Genomic DNA, 17540 nt, shown 5'->3' with positions numbered 1-17540 from the left:
AAGTGATTGCAATATAAGGAAGTGAGACCCGTCCCTTATGGGATCCCTAAAGGAAGTGATGCACTTCCCTCCTGGAGTTCCTAGAGAGCAACGTACCTGCTACTGTCTTCTCATTGGACCTAGAATTCCCAAAATGAGGTGTGCTATTGGACCCTCGGTATCAGTAACTCTGGTCAGATCCAAGGATTTCCAAAAGAAAAGTGTTTTTGAACTACTGATAAGATCATAGATGTGGGCGATGAGTCAGAGATCTGCCACCAGACTTACGACTCACAGCTGCTTCTGGTTACAGTTTGATGTGTTCACTGATGTCTTTGTTTGTAAGTCAGTTGAATCACAGGTTTAATAATTCACAGTCTAGGATTGGTACGTTGTTGACACTAAGAAAGTACATGTGTCTATTTCTGAACTGTGGACAGTATATCAGGACAGATTATATCCATACATAAACTTTACCCAAATCAGTTATCATATTACAACCATGCTGATCAACACATGCTGAGGGTGTTTTAGCGGGAAACTGCTGCAGGCAAATGTATTTTTCTAATTAATTTTCCACATGTTTGGTTAATCAGAATTTCTTTAAATCAATGAGAAAATACATTTGCCTGCAGCAGTTTCCCGTTAGTGGTTTTAAACACACAAAGAAAACAAACTTGTCCCTGCCTGTTTTACACTGACTCTCTCTCTCTCTCTTTCTCTCTCTCTCTCTCTCTCTCTCTCTCTCTCTCACACACACACACACACACACACACACACACAGCTAACTTTTTTATGACCCGAAACTGACATATATCACAGACCACAATTTTTGTTTTGTTTTCAAATTCAAATTCATAACTTGAATGACTTTTTTTTTTAGTATGATTTATTTATGAGTTTTCAAAATAAAAAAAAACAAACTGACATGAGTCCACATTAATGGAGCAAAGTTGACAAAAACTCAAATGATGTAAAAAAAAAAAAAAAAAGAAAAAAGAAAAAGAGAGGTAGTAAAAAGAACAACAGACAAGCAGGAAAGCTCCAAGTGAAGCTAAACAACCTCAAAACACAGGTTGCAACCAGATTACAGTAATGTGGGTGTACAAATACAACATAGGGTCATAATGTATGGTGTATAGAAACACCCACTGAAGCCGAGTCTCATGTGGAAACACGTTCAAACCTAAACTTGAATGACTTTGACTTTGTGTATATGATATATATATACGTTTTATTTATTACATTTATTTTAGGTCAAAAAGTCAACTTTCATCATAATCCACGTGACCATTTCAGGTCATGCCCCAGAGTACTACTAACCCAAAAACTACCACTTCCTCTGTTAGTTACACTTGTTACCCTCTCTGTATACTCATGGGTTCAGGGAGGAGCAGTCAGACAAGAAGCCGTCTCGGTTTTGCGGTCTCTTTACACTGAGCGGATGTTTTTGAACAAAAGTTTAAATTCTCAAAATGAGGACATCCGGATTCAGCTTCTGCTGCTGTTTTGCGCCGTTTTTCTACAACGTGGCAGGTTAGTTTAAAATGTGCATATATATATAAAATGTGTTGTGGCTTAAATATTTGTAACATATCGTCCAAACTCCGTTGGAAAGTCTCGGTGTTTATATTTGAAACGCTTCCTAACATGTGTGAACACCTGTAGAAACACGATTCACTACTTTTTAAGAATGAGCAGGTTATACTCTTCACATCGGCTTATATTAATCACTACATGCAACACTTCAGTCAACACAGCTTCATATTTAATAACCCGCCTTCACCGCTAACTTTGCTGTTTCACTGCAGCCAGAAGAAGGAGAGTAGTCAGGTTTAATTGGAATAACATGTCACTCTATTTATTTAATATGTATCCCGAATCAAGAAGAAGGTCGTGTTAAGTGCTGCAAAGTAAAAGTTTATGTTGTGTAACAAACCATCTTTTTCTGGCAAGGCAACCAGTATTAAATAGTCTGATTTGTTAATGGAGTCCGGTGTAGCCTGGTGTTTATCTAGACAGTGAAATAACATGTGAATGATCATATCATGCAGCAAACAGAACATTGTTTATGAGCATAATGTTAAGAGTTTATTTTAATATAATTTTTATAAAGTTAGAAGATCATAGCTGACTGATGACGTAACGATACAGGAAGTCAAATCAACCAATCAGCGACTGTATAGCACCCCCCAAATCCACAAATGTCAGAAATGTCCAAGAAAAACACAAAGAGACGTCATGAAACTCTCTCTTGTTGTTGTTTAGGCTGCACTGTTGTGTAGTTTTGGTTTCTTTCTAAATGTAATTTGGTGACTTATGTTGAGTTTTGTGATTATACTGAAGAGTTATTTCATGTTTCAGAGCAGTGCTGAGCAAAAACATATATCAAAGGCCGTTTGCCTGCATCACTTTATCACTTTGGGTATTTCTTAAAACACAAATTAAAAATATTTGCTGATTCAAGCTTCTCATAGGCTATATATTAGGATTTGCTGCTGCTTGATGTCATGTGATTTTAAACTGGGTGTCATGTTTTTTTACTACTGTGTGACCTGAAATTAGGTAGGTGTTAGTCATTTTAAACGTCTTTTCAGCAGCTGCAGGAGCTCATAGTGGCAGATCTGGTTTAAAACAGATCAAATGACATCAATCCATTATTCATCATAGTGTAATCAGTGCAATAAACTAGTGAATACTTTTAAGTAATTCAATAATTAGATGCAGCACACCTACAGTTCTCTACAGTTCACCTACAGCAGCCATCACTGGTCAGCTGTCTGATTGGTTATTAGTGTGCAATAAAACCTATCAATGTTAAATTTACTTGGTATCGTAACATCATCTGGATATTAAAGGCTGCATTACAGTGAACTGATGATTATTTATCTAAAATCTCATTGTGTAAAGTTACCAATAGGCTAGTCATCCCTACGATGTAGTTGCGGTATCGATATCGAGGTATTTGGTCGGAAATATCGAGATATGTGATTATGCCTGTATTGCCTTATGTTCCTTATTTTCATTCATTAGTTTGTATTAAATCTGTTCCCAGGTGGGTTCCTACAGTCCGGCTCCTCTGTGGAAGTCTTTGCAGTTCTCTCCCATAATGCCTCCCTCCCGTGCCGCCGCGCCACGCACCGTGCCACCTCATCACGCGTCCTACATGTGGAGTGGTCGCGTGTGGATACTCACAACCACCACAGAGACGAGCTGACGGTTCACGTTGTCCGCGATGGAAAAGAGCTGCAGAAGGAGAAAGCGGCGCAGTATGTCGGGAGGACGGTTGTCATGGAGAATGGATCTTTGACGCTGGTTGGTGTCACGTGGCAGGACAACGGCACGTACAGGTACAGGATGGGATTCATAACCAACAAGTACTGTGATATTTCTGATTCCTTTGTGCTGAAGACCTTTATTATGTCCATAAACAATTAGAAACTCATCACCATGGATACACACACATAGAGCTGGGCGATTATGGCAAAAATCTAAATCCGATTAATTGAATTTTTAACCTGGATTAGGATTAATGAAGGATTATCTCCACACATGATGAACAGTTTCTTTAGTTTAGTATTTTCCACTGCTGCCCTCACACATGAGGATCCTTAGGGAGTGAAAATAAAGATGTTTGAAGGTGTGACGCTGTGGTTAATGTCTAGTTTACTTGGTTAGAACTATGTAAAGATCATGGTTTGGGTTCAAATCATCACTGGAGACAAGTTTTAAATTCCTTAAAGATATGAAACCTTTGCTGTCATGGCAACAGTGAACACCACCATTAATTGACATCAGCAAGATTAAGTCCATTAGAGTTTCTAAATGTCTGTTTCGATTACTTTTTGGATTAATTGCCCAAACGCACTGTTCCTCCTGTGTGTTTGACTTTGGTGTCCAGCTGTTTTAGGAAATGACTGAATCATTTTTAAACATGAAATTAAATTAGTTTGTTGTTTTTAAATATTTACATCTTCAGAAGGAACCAATGATCCTGTTTCAATTAATCATTACAATTTTATTACAATTTACTTTACAGATGACAACCATCAATCAGTGTTCAGTGTTCAGCACTGCTCTCCAGTCCTGTATGTGTTTATAGTCTTAATTAGAAATATGAAAGGTTTTTAGGGCTGACAGCATATTTTGGAGATATGTTATAAATAAGAAATGGAAATAAAAATCAATTTAAGTTAATTTATAAAGCACATTTAGTATTAATTTATTATTTCATGTGACAGCAGGTGTAGACTCAAATGTGAGTGTGTGAAGCAGCTTTTCAGAGTCTGACTGTAACAGGAAGTATCGAACTTTAGATATATTTAGTCTTGGAGGTGTTGAATATGCTGGAAGTTAAGTTCAGCGAGCTGGCGAGGCCTTTTTTCTAATCACTTCTTGTTTATTCTCTAAATGAAGGTGCAACCTTTGGAGAGGACGAGTAAAAGAAGAAGTGTTAGTCTCTCTCATTGTCGGTAAGCCCAAAATGTCCAGAGTGATTCATGTAACCGAACATCTTTTGGATTTAAGTCTGTAAACTATGCGTGATGTGTGTGACTGTCTGCAGCTGAGGTTCCTGAGGTCGACATGATAGTCCGGCGGATGTCTGACGGTGATCTGTTTGTTGACTGTGAGTCCAGCGGCTGGATCAGGAAGCCAAATATTTCTCTGCTGGATGCCAGAAGAAGCGTTTTCACTGCTGAGACGAGCTCATCAGTCGAACCCAACAACCTTCATTCTGTCGGAGCGCACGTGAACATGTTGGCAGATGAAGGTTATTTAAAGAAGACACATATTCTTTACATTTACAGATCTATATTTATTAATGGGCCATTGACTTAAAGAAGGGACTGCAGAGGAACATGAGTTATAAGCCAACTCTGCTACATTACATCAGATGGTTTAACACTGTTCATGGCTCATGGCTAAACAGACACCCTGCTTCCATACTGTGGACAGTTAGTAGTAACTACAGCACAGCTTTAGTTTTAACCCTTCTCGTCTTTTTTTGTTCAAACAGGAAGACCAACAGGAAACAGGACGTTAATTTGCAGGGTGGAAATACCAGAAACAATCCTGGCCAACGAGAACAAGATTTATATCATAGGTAAGAAAAAACCCAACATAATTATCATGAATCTGTTTCTTCACAGCCTCGAAAAGACTTACAGATGTATTAATGTTTATTTCACATTTTAAACCTGCATTAAATTGTGTTTTTGTCCATTAGTTTTAAGCAGAAACCAGCAGTGACACATCAGCAGCTTTTAACTCTATTTGATGAATTATTTTACTGTATATATTGATATTGTGCTGTGGTGCCTGATGCTGTGAACCAGGTGTGAACTGTTTTTGTTGTGTGTCTTCACTAATAATAATAATAATAATAATGATAATAATGATAATAACTCACCAAACTGAGATCTGGGAACAAAGTGACGTCGCTCACAAGAAGTCAAAATTGCAAAATACCATTATTTATATTATTGATTTCCTGTTTTGATGACATCCTCAAATGTTATGAAAGTACATGATAGAAGTTAGAGATGAGTCATTAATACCCAATAACTGAATCATCGTTGACGGAGACCAACTTCGACCTTTTCTTTTTGTAGTGGCCATTTGTCCTCAAATAAACAAAAATAAACAAATTCAACTTTAAACTAAACATAATCAAAGGGCCACTGACGCACCATGGGTGTGGGATAACGCAGGCAAAAGAGGGGAGATGAAAAGATGAATGTCCATTCAAAAATATTGCGTTTGCGGTGATTTATTTCAAAATAATAAAAACAAACAAAAGAACAAAGAAATCCGAAGCTGTTGCCGCCTCTAGTGCGCTGGTAAAAAACCATAGGCCCACCCAGGTGCATGCTGGTACAAGTGTGTCTACCTACTTAAATAAACTTTAAGTGCTCTCAGTGATAATCAACTAGTAAAACTAAACCCAAAATAAATCCTATCAATCTAAATATACTAAACAAATAATTAACAAAAATATTATCCAATTTTAATCCAAATAAAGTAAACAAAACAAAATTACTTAATTAGTAAATTAGATTTGAAACAAACTATAAACAATAGCTAAACTTCACAAAATTAACAAATAGCTCCTACACTTTTAATTGAAAGACTTGAGTTGAGCTGTGTAGTCTAGTGTTGTGGCTCATTAACAGCTTTCAGCCACTAGGAGGAGCTCTAAGCTTCTGTAAAGCTCCTCCACCGTGTGCTGCCCTGGTTTACTTTGACTCTGAGGGAATGTCATCGTCATCTTTTGACTCTGAAGTTTCTTTTTCTGTCACAGATGAGTTCAGGCCTTTGAACCCGGGACTCAGCTGGTGTATACCTTGGGTGCTGACAGCATTTGGGTTGGTGGGTTGTGGCTTCCTCACCTTTGTTGTTGACCTGTTGAAACTGAAGAATCTACGATCAACGCTGCAGAGTTGGTATCAAGCATCACTTTCCATCAGGAACAGAGGAGAACAAGAACAAGGTGATCTTTATTTTTATAGTCGAGTCAACAGTTAAATCAGTTTTAATTTGCTTGGGTAGCACCGAATGTGTCCATCATTGTATTATACTGTACATGTTAGTGTATGAAATGATAATGTTTGTTATAATCATGATAATTAAAGTGCTGTCTCTGTTTTATTCCACAGTTCTACCTCTTGTAGGTAAGTCCTCAAAGACAGAAGAAAAATATCATCAGCAGCACAAAATCAGTGTTACTAAAACTTTTTATTTATTTGTTTGTTTATTTGTTTGTTTTTCAGGTAATAACAGCTACACAGGTAAACTTTCTATTTTAAAAACAGACTCCTTTTTAACCAGAGATCAAAATAGTTATTTGAGGTTATAAAGTCCAAGATGACATCTTCAAATGTCTCAAACATATTCAGTTTGCTGTCCCAGAGGACCAAAGAAACCTGAAAGAATCACATTTAAGAAGCTGAAACAATGACTCAATTATCAAAAAAAGAGTTGACAGTTAATTTAATAGTGGACGACTAATCGATTAACCAAATCAAACATCTGTCATAGTGGTGCCACTTCCAGGAAAGAAGTAGAGCTCAGAACTGATCAGAAAACTAATATCGGCGTGTGTCCTGTTTCAGATTACGGAGACATCAACAGGGTCGACACAACGGGAGCCTCCAAAGACACGATAAGAGCAAACAACCTGCTCAACCCAGGTCAGTACCCTAACCCTAATCCAACAGGAAGCCCAGGAGCATCGCCTCCATGTTGACGAGAAGAGCTGAGGTTTCAATTTAGTTCAATATAAAGCTGTTCAGACACGAAGATTGCGGGGGAGGCTGGGAATGATGCAGCATTTTAACCGTGTGGGAATGATGCAGCATTTTAACCGTGGGACCGAGTTTATCAAGCTGCTCAGAGTAGGAAATCAGTCCCAACTGGACAAACATTCATCAGCGGATTTCTTTGGAAGTAAAGACAGTGACAGAGTTCAGGCAGAGATTCAGAGGGAGGGAAAACAGTCACGATGACTCAGTTCGTTAAAAGTCCATCTTGACAAAATAAACTTAAATGATCCCAACAAATATCTGCTAAATGTCACGTCCACTGTCTCAAGCATGTCCATAAATGAAATGTTATCTTAACTTTGTAATAAGATTAAATATATAATCTCACAGTCACATGTCTGACTCTTTGCTACAGGTGGAGATCTGAGCGGAGTTAAAGCCTCCCACATGATGGCAGAGAGAGACCTGGACGAGATGCTGAAGTACAAAAGTATAATCAAAGAAGTAGGAGAGATGTACGTACTGCAACCTGGTGCACTTACAATAAAACATGGATGGTTTTCTGCCCAATCAGCAACAACCAGAGATCATCTCTGTGGTTGTTGTCTTTGTAGTTTTGGGCTGGGCAGCTTTGATCAGGACTTTCCTCATGATATAGTTTCAGTAATTGTTACCAAGGTAAATTAGACACTATTATCTGCAGACTCCACATCCACCCAGCCCTCATTGCTGGCATCATCTCCAGACAGTCTGAGGCTGGAACCAGACTAAGAAAAAACGGCTTCGGGGGGTCTGACGAGAACTGCTTCGGGCTCATGCAGGTGTGTCTGTGTTGTTTTATCTTCTAATCCACCACACATTTAGAACAATCCCGTAGTTGGAGATGCCTGATAGTCTGGTTTTGTGACACTTGGTTGATGTTGGTAAGTTAAATGTTCAGGAGCAGCTGGAGAGCCATAAAATACTCAGGACTTTGTGTCTCTTTGGTTCAGATCAATCGTTATTACCACGCAGTGAAAGGAGAGCCGTGTAGCAAGGACCACGTTGACCAAGGTGTCACCTTCCTGATCCAGCTCATCAAAACCATGGTTAGGACGAAGCCGGACTGGAGCCCAGAACAGCGGCTCAAAGGTAAAACAGGGATGATGACTCGTGGTGAAAATCAGTTCACGTCTTTTTCATTTTATGAGTTGTTGTTGCTAAACTCATGAAACAGTTAGTTGGAGTTTTGTCCGTCTGTCATGATGAACACATTTTACTAATCAATTCCTCCAATATAGTTTTGGCAGCTTTGAGAAAGAAAATAATTTCCGTCCAACAACGGGTTTTATGTGAATGTAGAACAATGAATCACTTCATCTATTGGCAGAATATTAATTGGCTGCACTACTTTAATGGTGTTTAAGCAACGCTCCAAAGACCTTTTTGTTTTGAGCTGCTGATTGGACAATTTGATGATTTCAACAAGGACAACAAGGACAATTATCTATTTTCTGACATTTTATAGATTAAAGAATTGATGGCTGATCTGTGGGAGATACATCCAGTATATATAATGATATATATAACATACATATATTCATGTATGTGAGCGTCGGTCTCTGTCTGTCTTCAGGAGCGTTGGCGTGTTACATAGCAGGCGAGGACAAAGTCATTCCTCTGGAGCGATACGAAGACTTGGACAGCGTGACGCCGTTCCACGACTTCGCCAACGATGTGGTGGCCAGAGCTCAGTGGTTCACCGGCAAAGACTTCTGACAACAGATCAGTTCCTTTATTTCATTTTCTTTATGTTTGTGTTTAACTGCTGCACTCACACAAACACACCACGGAGGAGAGGAAGAAATGAGTTCATGTGAAAATAGAGCAGCTGTGTTTAGAGGAAGAGGAGGCTGCAAGTATTCATACAGTTAAAACACTGGAAGTAATAATATTTAAACGTTAATTTCCGTTTTCACAGTTGGTGCTTTGTTTACTTTCCTGCTGGAGAAGAGTCATTAATAAGTCCGTTAATATGAAGTCATAAGTAACGAGCACTGTTACAGATATAAAGCACTTTTAATGTTAGGTGACATTTGTTAAATGTGAGACACCTTTTAAATGTGAGAATTAGGGATCTGTCATTAGTGAAGTCACTAAACTGAGTCTTAGTTGATTTGTTGGAAAAATGCCAAAAATGTTGGACACTTGACCATCAGCTGGTCGAAGCAGATATTTTTAGTTTAGTTCAAAGACCAAAGAATCAATAAAAACGATAATCTGCAGATTAATTAAATATATTATATTTTAGCTCGGACATACTTTATTGTTCTTGTTAGGAAATACATGAAATGTTATATTTTTGTTACCAAAGATCTAATTATTAACTGAGTATTATATATATTAACTATTGGTGCTTCCAACGAGAGCTTTACTCTCAACTTTTTTTAAATTTTTATTATATTTATGAACAAAGTTCAGCTTAAGGCCAAAAAGTATAAACAGCCAGTTTTGTCAAAGACATGGATCAGGATCAGAATCAGGAGCAGGATTTTCTTTGCTCTTTAAATGTCGTATTTATATTGTTGTTCTGACTGTAAAGGGTTAGGAGCTGAAATATGTTACAATCATGCTGCCGTTAAAACATTGTTTGTTTTGCTATCCTGTAGAAATGTATCATTAATATATAAAAAATCAGATTTCAGTATTTAATCTAAGTTGTAACATTTAGGAAACGGATCAGTTATCTTTACGTCTTTTTAAACCTGTGAATTCATGTTTTTTATTATCTGAAGTTCAGCTCCGATCGTAATATGAAGTATATGTAGAGGTGTGGTTGTGTTTCCGTCAATACCAACATATTTTTTTTAAGACTCATTTGTGATTCAGTGCCTGAGCTTTCCCGCTGCTAACATGAGGGGAATAATGTTTGACCTGTAATTCAGTATCATCTTGGATTTTAATGATCGGTCCATTTCAGCTCCGAATGTTCAGTTCTTCTAACCTCACATCACAGTTCTGACAGTTTACATTTCACCAAACAGACCTGCTGAGTAGTCAGATTACTCTTCACAGCTGCTAATTCTGAAGTAGACCTCGTTCAATAGAAAGGATTTAAAAATGATTTCCGTTCTACTGGTAGTTTGTTCCAGTTGTGTAAAAGCTGCTTCACCATGTTTAGTTTGAACTCTGGGCTCGACTATCTGACCTGAGTCAGTAGATCTCACAAGTTAGTTATATTGCTAAATGAACCTTGTTAACTCAGTATCTTAAATGCACAAGTCATAATATTAAATGAGTCATTATCTAGATAAGTAAGAATCATGCTAACACCAGATGGATGAACTGTCTACCCTCAGTTCATATTCTGGCTCATGATTAGTCTCTGCACTAATTCACATTCATGAATTCTCTTATTTATAGAAAAGGAGACATTCACAATCACTATTTTATAGAACGTGATGAATACAACAAACATGTTTTAATGCTGATTTTTGAATTTTGTGATGAATTCATGTCAGATTTGGACCTTTGCATATACAGAAATGTGTATCAGCTGCATAAAAACTTTAATGAAGCCGCTCTTTATTTCCATTTTTCTATATTAGGGGTCACACTAGGAAAAGTCCAGCTTGAAGATGTTTGTATAGAGTGTTTTTACAGCTCTCAAATGTTAAAATTTGACCTGGAACAGTATGTAAGGATTAATATCTTGGTTTCACAACAGACGGATGTAAAAACAAGATAAATATATCTTTAAGCCCAATCAGGGTTTTTGTAATTCTGAAATTTAAGCAAAAAAAACCAAACTATGCAGCTTTGGACAAATGACAGGGAACAAATGCATATAAAGGATTTTTATTCTGACATTTTTTTAAACATCCATTTGACAAAATATGCAAAAACTTGAGATGCATCAGTTTTGTAATTTATAAAGCAGCTAAATCAAATATTGTACAGCTAATTGACAAAACTGTGACTTGAATATCGGACCAAGACTCTGATATTTGGTGCCAGACAGTTTTTGAGCCGGGAGTATTTCTTTATCATATCAGTATTAATATCCCTTCAGTCCTGTAAACTTTCCACATGTTTAAATGTCTGTAAAGTTTATGTACTAGAAGCAAAATATGATGATTACAACAGGTCAGTGTTATCAGAATGGTATATTCATTTATTTTGTTTCTTTATTGACATTTTAATTATTTGTGTCCTTTTTATGTCATATGTGTTTACTCCTGGAAAATACCACAGTCACTGGAAAATGACAGTTAAAAGTCTGAATAATGTGAAAACTGCAATAAAGTTGTCCATAATGAAGAGAGAGAGATTGTGTTCGTTCTGCTGCGTTGGATTAATATCACTGAATTTAAAAAGTGGTATCTGGAGATGAACACCGGTCTCAATCAGATATAAAAATGTGAGTTTTGATCCGGTGCCATTATTATATTTTAGCTTCTACCAGCTCTGAGGAAACATTAAGGAACTATTTTACTGTGTATAACTCAGGAGTGGTTTTAGTCGTGCATGCTCATAGTTTCAATACAAAACTGATTAAATGATCTTCTGCATCTTTACTCTTTCTTTTCTACAGATTGTCCTAGTTAGAAGTGGAAGTAGGTGAGCTTCATTACTGCAGGAGCAACTCCACTCTGTTTAAAATATAGTAATTATAGTCCACTAATGGAGCTTTTCCACTACACAGTTCCAGCACTACTCGGCCTGGTACCTGCCGAGGTCCCAAGTGAGCCGAGCCGATACTAAATGTGACGTCATCAGACTGCCGGCCACTGATTGGTCAGAGAGTCACTGGAAGAGTCATGAGCCGTCCCACACAAGAATCAAACCCGCCATTTTTAAATACCAACAGCGTTAGCTTAGCAACAGTGACTGGTTTCTCTTCTCTTGCTTTGTGTGTGACAGAAAGCCTCATACAGCAGCAAGTACACCATCGCCTCCATGTCCTCCATTGTTTATGTGTTTGTATCGCGTATAAAACGAAGTCACAGCAATTTCGCGGAGCCGTTGCTATGACGACCCCACCCACGTTGAGTAGGTACTTCTTTGTAATGGAAACCGAGTCGAGTAGTGCTGGAACTGTGTAGTGGAAAAGCGCTATAAAGGACATGGATGCGTGTGTGTGTGTGTGTATGATTTAGTGACATCTAGTGGTGATGTTGCAGATTACAACCTACTGAAAACCCTCTTTGATATTCCACCAATATCAGAAACTGACCAACGATGCAGGAAAAACGTTATTTAGCTAAATCATCTATGAGGTTTTGTTATGACATGCATCTGACGAGCTGTGATCTGATGCAACATTCACACAGAGATAAAACTACTCCTGTATAATGCATCATGTTCTCACAAAATACAAATAGAAAGAAAATAGACAAAGAAATGAATCTGAAATTAATTCCTATGGATAAACATCTGCAAAATGATAAGTAATATATAAAATAAATTAAAAGAGACAAATACAAACTATGTCAATATAAAAATATAAAAACTGATGACGACTTGAACAGAAAATATTCCCCAAAAAAACTCAACACTAGAAAAATGTAATAAAACTTTACAGATGTTACAGAAGAGAAATGTTAAATATTTTAAATAAAAAAATGTCTATTTTCTTTTTAAAATATTTTTTTAGATTAAACAAAACCTAAGTTGTGAATATTTATATATATATATATATGTATCAAAATTAAACATTAAACAATTATCTAGAGAAATAAACTTTACCTTTCATGATTTTTTTTTTTACTAAGATAGTTTCGTCAGTTTCTCCCAAAGACTTCTGGGAAGGTTTGTAGTCCAGACCAGCGGACGCTCAGTTAATACTCATCACTCCGCTGCTTCAGGCTGAGATCACAAGCTGCACGTGTGTTTTCTGGACAGGAAGAGGAAGTTTAAACGTACTGCTTGGGCTTCTGGGTGGAGGTGGGCGGTGCTTGCGGTTGGAGAGGCTTGTGTTTCTCTGATGATTCGCCCTGATCGCCGTGGAGATGAACCTCGGCTGCCGTTAATGAGAGAAAACAATCAGCCGTGTGTTCATATTTTATTTTTTTAATTAATAGTTTTGGGTGTGTGCTCGTTCACTTCTGTCTTTGTGAGGACCGGTTTGAGTTTGAGTGAGAACATCACCTTTCAGAGGATGGTTTGAGGGTTAAGATTTGATATTTAGAGTTAAAGTTAAAATAAGGTTTAAGTAGGGCTGGGTATTATAGCGATATCGTGACATGAGACTAGATTTTAGATATCGTAATATCGTGATGTAGCATACGTGTTTTTTCCTGGTGGCCTTTTACCTACTGTGTCATTATTCTGCCGTCCCTACAGTATGTTTAATCGACTGACTAATTTGGCATATTGTACAGTCGTGATATGGCATGAGAGTATTTTCCTGGTTTACAGTACAATGATGTAATTCTGAATTTAACAGATAGTTCAAGCTGTTCTACTATTGGCCTTTTACCCACTTTGTTATTTTATCCACATTTCTGATGATTATTCATCCAAAATTGCATTGTGAAAAGCATCGATAGTCATCCCTACAATATTGTTGCGATACCAATACCAAGGTATTAGATCAAAATTATTGTGATATTTTATTTTATCCATATCGCCCAGCTCTAGGTTTAAGGTGAGGTCCAACCTAACTACCGGTCAGCATATCTAACACTTTCTGTTCTGCTTTGTTATAGATTCAGATTCAACCTCTGTGCTTCTGTTACTGGATCTCTTTGGTGTTTCTGGCCTGACTTCCATTTATCTTAAAGTATAATAATGTCTTTTCTATAGTAATACTTAGGGCTGGGTATCGGTACTCAATACCTTTTGAGGTATTGACCAAAATAAACACGTAGTATTGAAACAATACCTGCAGTTGATCCCTTTTGTACTCAGAGCTATATGACTGTTTGTATGGACTTGCTAAACCTAAATATGTTGATGTAGAATATGGAGCTCTGTTCTCGGTCCTCTGCTCTTCTCTTTATTTTGTAACTTCTTGGCCAAATTATAAATCATCATTAAATACATTTCCACTGCTACACTGATGATCACAGCCAAATTAGTACATTAGAGACATTGGTTGCTTTGAAACACTGAATGCAATGTGATTCCATGCCTCTAAATGATGATAAAATTGAGATGCTGGTCATTGAACCTCTTCGACAGACACCAGCTTGAAAGTTGCTATAATTGGCGAGAGGTTGATGTATCAATAAAATCAAAATGCAACAGAAGTGAACTTAGTGAATACATGATGAGTGATGTAAAGCATGTCAGTGAGAGTCCTCACAAGGCTGGAAAGACAAATGCATTAGTGCCTCACCTTGTATCTTTGACAGAGCGTACTCCAGCCCCTTCATGGCTTTGGCTTGGTTACTCTTAAACCTGGCGAGACCAAATTCCTGATCGAGAGACGCACAGAGGATTAAACAGAGACAGACTTTAATAACTGTGACTGTGACTCTGTGTTTGTGTTTAGTGGTGTAACTCTGGTTTGTTATACCTGTATCGGTCGGGCCAGACCATAAACAGCCGAAGAGATCCAGGCCTCCCTCCTCATTTTGGTCCATAATGGTCGACTGTGGTCCTCCTCAAACAAACATCGCTCTACCACCGTCTACGACACAGAAAACACTTTAAATTACAGCTCCAACGATTAGCTTTGTTCTCAATCGTTTCTCTGTTTAAGCAAAAACACCAAATATCTGAGCGTTCCAGGTTGTTGTGAAACGTGCGACACATAAATACCATCAGCGTGTTGTGGTTGAGGTTCCAGGTCTTGATGGTGAGTGTGTGCGTGTGCGGGTCGACGATGGAGTCCTCCAGGACGTAGACGGCCCGGGCCATGTGTGCGGGGAAAACGCGCTCCGCCCAGCCCGGCAGCCGGTTGGTCTTTGTCAGCAGTCGCCGTGACAACAGGAGGTTGTTGGGGGTGACCTCGCGGTACAAGACGTCTTCTGTGAGGACGTGGGCGCTGATACACACAAATATAGAGATTTATTATAGAGAGACAGTATGTCAGGGTGTATGTGTGCTATTGTACGATTAGTCAGGACCAATGTGAGTTTTAGAGCTTGAGAGTGAGAAGAACGGGGCACTTTTAGTTTTTTGGAAAGGTAAAACACTTTATGACAAGTGAAGAGAAGTGAGGACATTGGTTTAGGGTTAGGTTTATGGGGCTCGGGTGGTGGAGCCATCGTAGACACATGATCAGGGTGAGGAACATGGAGTGAGTCTAAAGTGAAGCCAAAAGGAAACCATTCATATTCTGGGTAAACGAGTGTAGAAGTGCGTTACCTGTATGGGTTTGGGTAACGCTGCCAGAAGGCGGCCAGCACCTGATGCCATGGACTCTTAATGTCGATGTCACTGTGGAAATACCTGCCCATGACTACACACGCACACACACATACACACACACACAGCTTACAGCCGGCTCATTCAGGAGCTGTAGGAAAAACAAAAGAGAAAAACACGCTGTTTCATTTATTTTCAGACATAAAATATTCTTCATTGAATTAGCTGTATCACCATATTTTCTGTTTTACCTTATCAACACATTCCAGCTGCATTAAAATGTGAAACTGAAAATCAAACAATGTCACGAGGGTCACGTCCTATACACATATACACCAAATTACAGCATTGTGGGACTAATAAAGGATAATCTTACCACTTTAGAAACATTACAAGTCAATTAAATTAAAGTAAATCATACTTTAGTAGTTAACAGTTCTAATGATGAAATGTTTCGACTATAGCAGAAAAACATGTTTCAAGTTCATTTGGACTCCTGACTGTTGTTTTAAGGCACACTTGAAAAATTGTGAACCTGCCTTTATGTAAAGACATTTAAGACTTTTGAAATATATGGTGTATTAGGGTAATGTGGGACATAGACTAATGCGGGACAACTAAGCTCCAGTGCATTTATCTATTTTTCTATTCAATTATTTTACAGCTAACTAGTACATGCGTAGGTGTAAGTTATATTGTTCAACATTACACATGTGAACATACAGGCTACTTGTTTTGTGATGAAGAAAGAAAAAAAAACATTGTAGGCCTACTAAATAGGACTTTTAGAAATAATAAAATCATCGTTATCTGAAGCCATAACTAAGCTTCATTCTGCTTACGGTGTAAAAAACGTATGCGTTGGCCGGGAATCGAACCCGGGTCAACTGCTTGGAAGGCAGCTATGCTAACCACTATACCACCAACGCCTGTGTGTACTCTGCCCTCCCTGTGTGGTTTTATAGCGTACAACACGGTTTATTCACTATTAAATTTTGGTTTTCGACGTTTAAAGGCCAACGTCGGTGAAAACGCTTGAAACGGAAACGCTTACAAGACATTAGCTCCTTTCTCCGTGCAGTTTGTGTGTTCAACGGTCAAAACAGCCTAACGTTATTATTATTTATTCCTCTTTAGGGTCACGGTTCAAACCAGCGGCTCTCATAATACACGCTAGCTGTCGTAGTTAGCTTATGAACCCTTATTTAGCGTGTATTTGTACGTTAATCGTCTTTTAATGCCCCTCATCGTCGGCAGTGTTTACCGGGAGCTTAACGATTAGCTGCCGTTGGTTAGCAAGCTAGCAGCTAGCAGCTAGCCGCGGGTCGTTTCGTACCTGCAGCCTTCATATCAGCGCAGTGAGCCGGGTGTCAAAGCCTGCAGGAGCTCTGGGTCGCTGCATGAGGGAAACACGGAGGGGATGTTCGTGTTTTTGCTTTGAGGCCGCTGCACATTTCGCACAGAAAGAGAAGATGCAAAGATATAAACTGGAAGTCAGCTGATCTCAACTGCACTTCTCACTTTCCTCCACTAGATGGCGAGCTGATCTCACTTATGAAGGATAGACAGAAGAGAAACGTTTACTATCCACTGGAAGTCATTAACTCTGCAGCAAATAGTTAAAAACCTAAAGATTAAGTCCTAAAAGCAGGTGGTAAAACATACATAGCCTACTTATCAATATTATATTCTACAGACTATTTTTATTTTTTACTTTTTCTATTGATTTTAAAGTTGACAAACAGAGACCGAACAAAAACTTTCTCTCTACAAACATCAGGACACCAGGAAGCAAACCAATAAATGTGTGGGGTGAAAGAAAAAAGAAAAACCAACAAAACAAAACAACAAGAGAAAAAATAATAAAACATAAAAACATCCACACAAACATCACAAAGAGGCAGAAGGTAAGTACAAAATGCTGCATCAAGAGTCAACAGGAGTAGTGTCTAAGTAAGTAATGGCTGATTAAGAGAGAGAGTACTCAGTTATTTCAGACCAAGC

The 17540-nt window shown here is 38.2% G+C and overlaps 2 protein-coding genes and 1 non-coding gene across 3 annotated transcripts; 1 reads left to right on the top strand and 2 right to left on the bottom strand.

Annotated features, from left to right (window-relative positions):
* Positions 1-1449: 1449 nt before the first annotated feature.
* LOC128383656 (uncharacterized) lies at positions 1450-9080 on the top strand. Its single transcript, XM_053343246.1, has 12 exons — positions 1450-1515; positions 3035-3329; positions 4396-4451; positions 4997-5083; positions 6281-6469; positions 6636-6650; positions 6750-6767; positions 7092-7169; positions 7657-7756; positions 7945-8062; positions 8234-8372; positions 8857-9080. The coding sequence occupies exons 1-12, from the start codon at positions 1455-1457 to the stop codon at positions 8997-8999; spliced, it is 1299 nt and encodes a 432-aa protein (XP_053199221.1). The 5' UTR covers positions 1450-1454; the 3' UTR covers positions 9000-9080.
* A 4055-nt stretch (positions 9081-13135) lies between these two features.
* Positions 13136-17012, bottom strand: LOC128383655 (PRELI domain-containing protein 1, mitochondrial-like). The gene is made up of 6 exons (XM_053343245.1): positions 16873-17012; positions 15537-15687; positions 14988-15213; positions 14743-14856; positions 14530-14641; positions 13136-13242 (listed from the first exon to the last, which is right to left on the bottom strand). The coding sequence occupies exons 2-6, from the start codon at positions 15626-15628 to the stop codon at positions 13136-13138; spliced, it is 651 nt and encodes a 216-aa protein (XP_053199220.1). The 5' UTR covers positions 15629-15687; positions 16873-17012.
* On the bottom strand, positions 16394-16465 carry trnag-ucc (transfer RNA glycine (anticodon UCC)). Its single transcript has one exon. It is a non-coding gene; the product is annotated as a tRNA-Gly (tRNA).
* Positions 17013-17540: the final 528 nt, after the last annotated feature.

This window comes from Scomber japonicus, chromosome 22 (assembly GCF_027409825.1).
Source record: "Scomber japonicus isolate fScoJap1 chromosome 22, fScoJap1.pri, whole genome shotgun sequence".
Lineage (NCBI taxonomy): Eukaryota > Metazoa > Chordata > Actinopteri > Scombriformes > Scombridae > Scomber > Scomber japonicus.
Note: the sequence above shows the minus strand (reverse complement) of the source record. Positions and strands in the feature narration are given on the sequence as shown.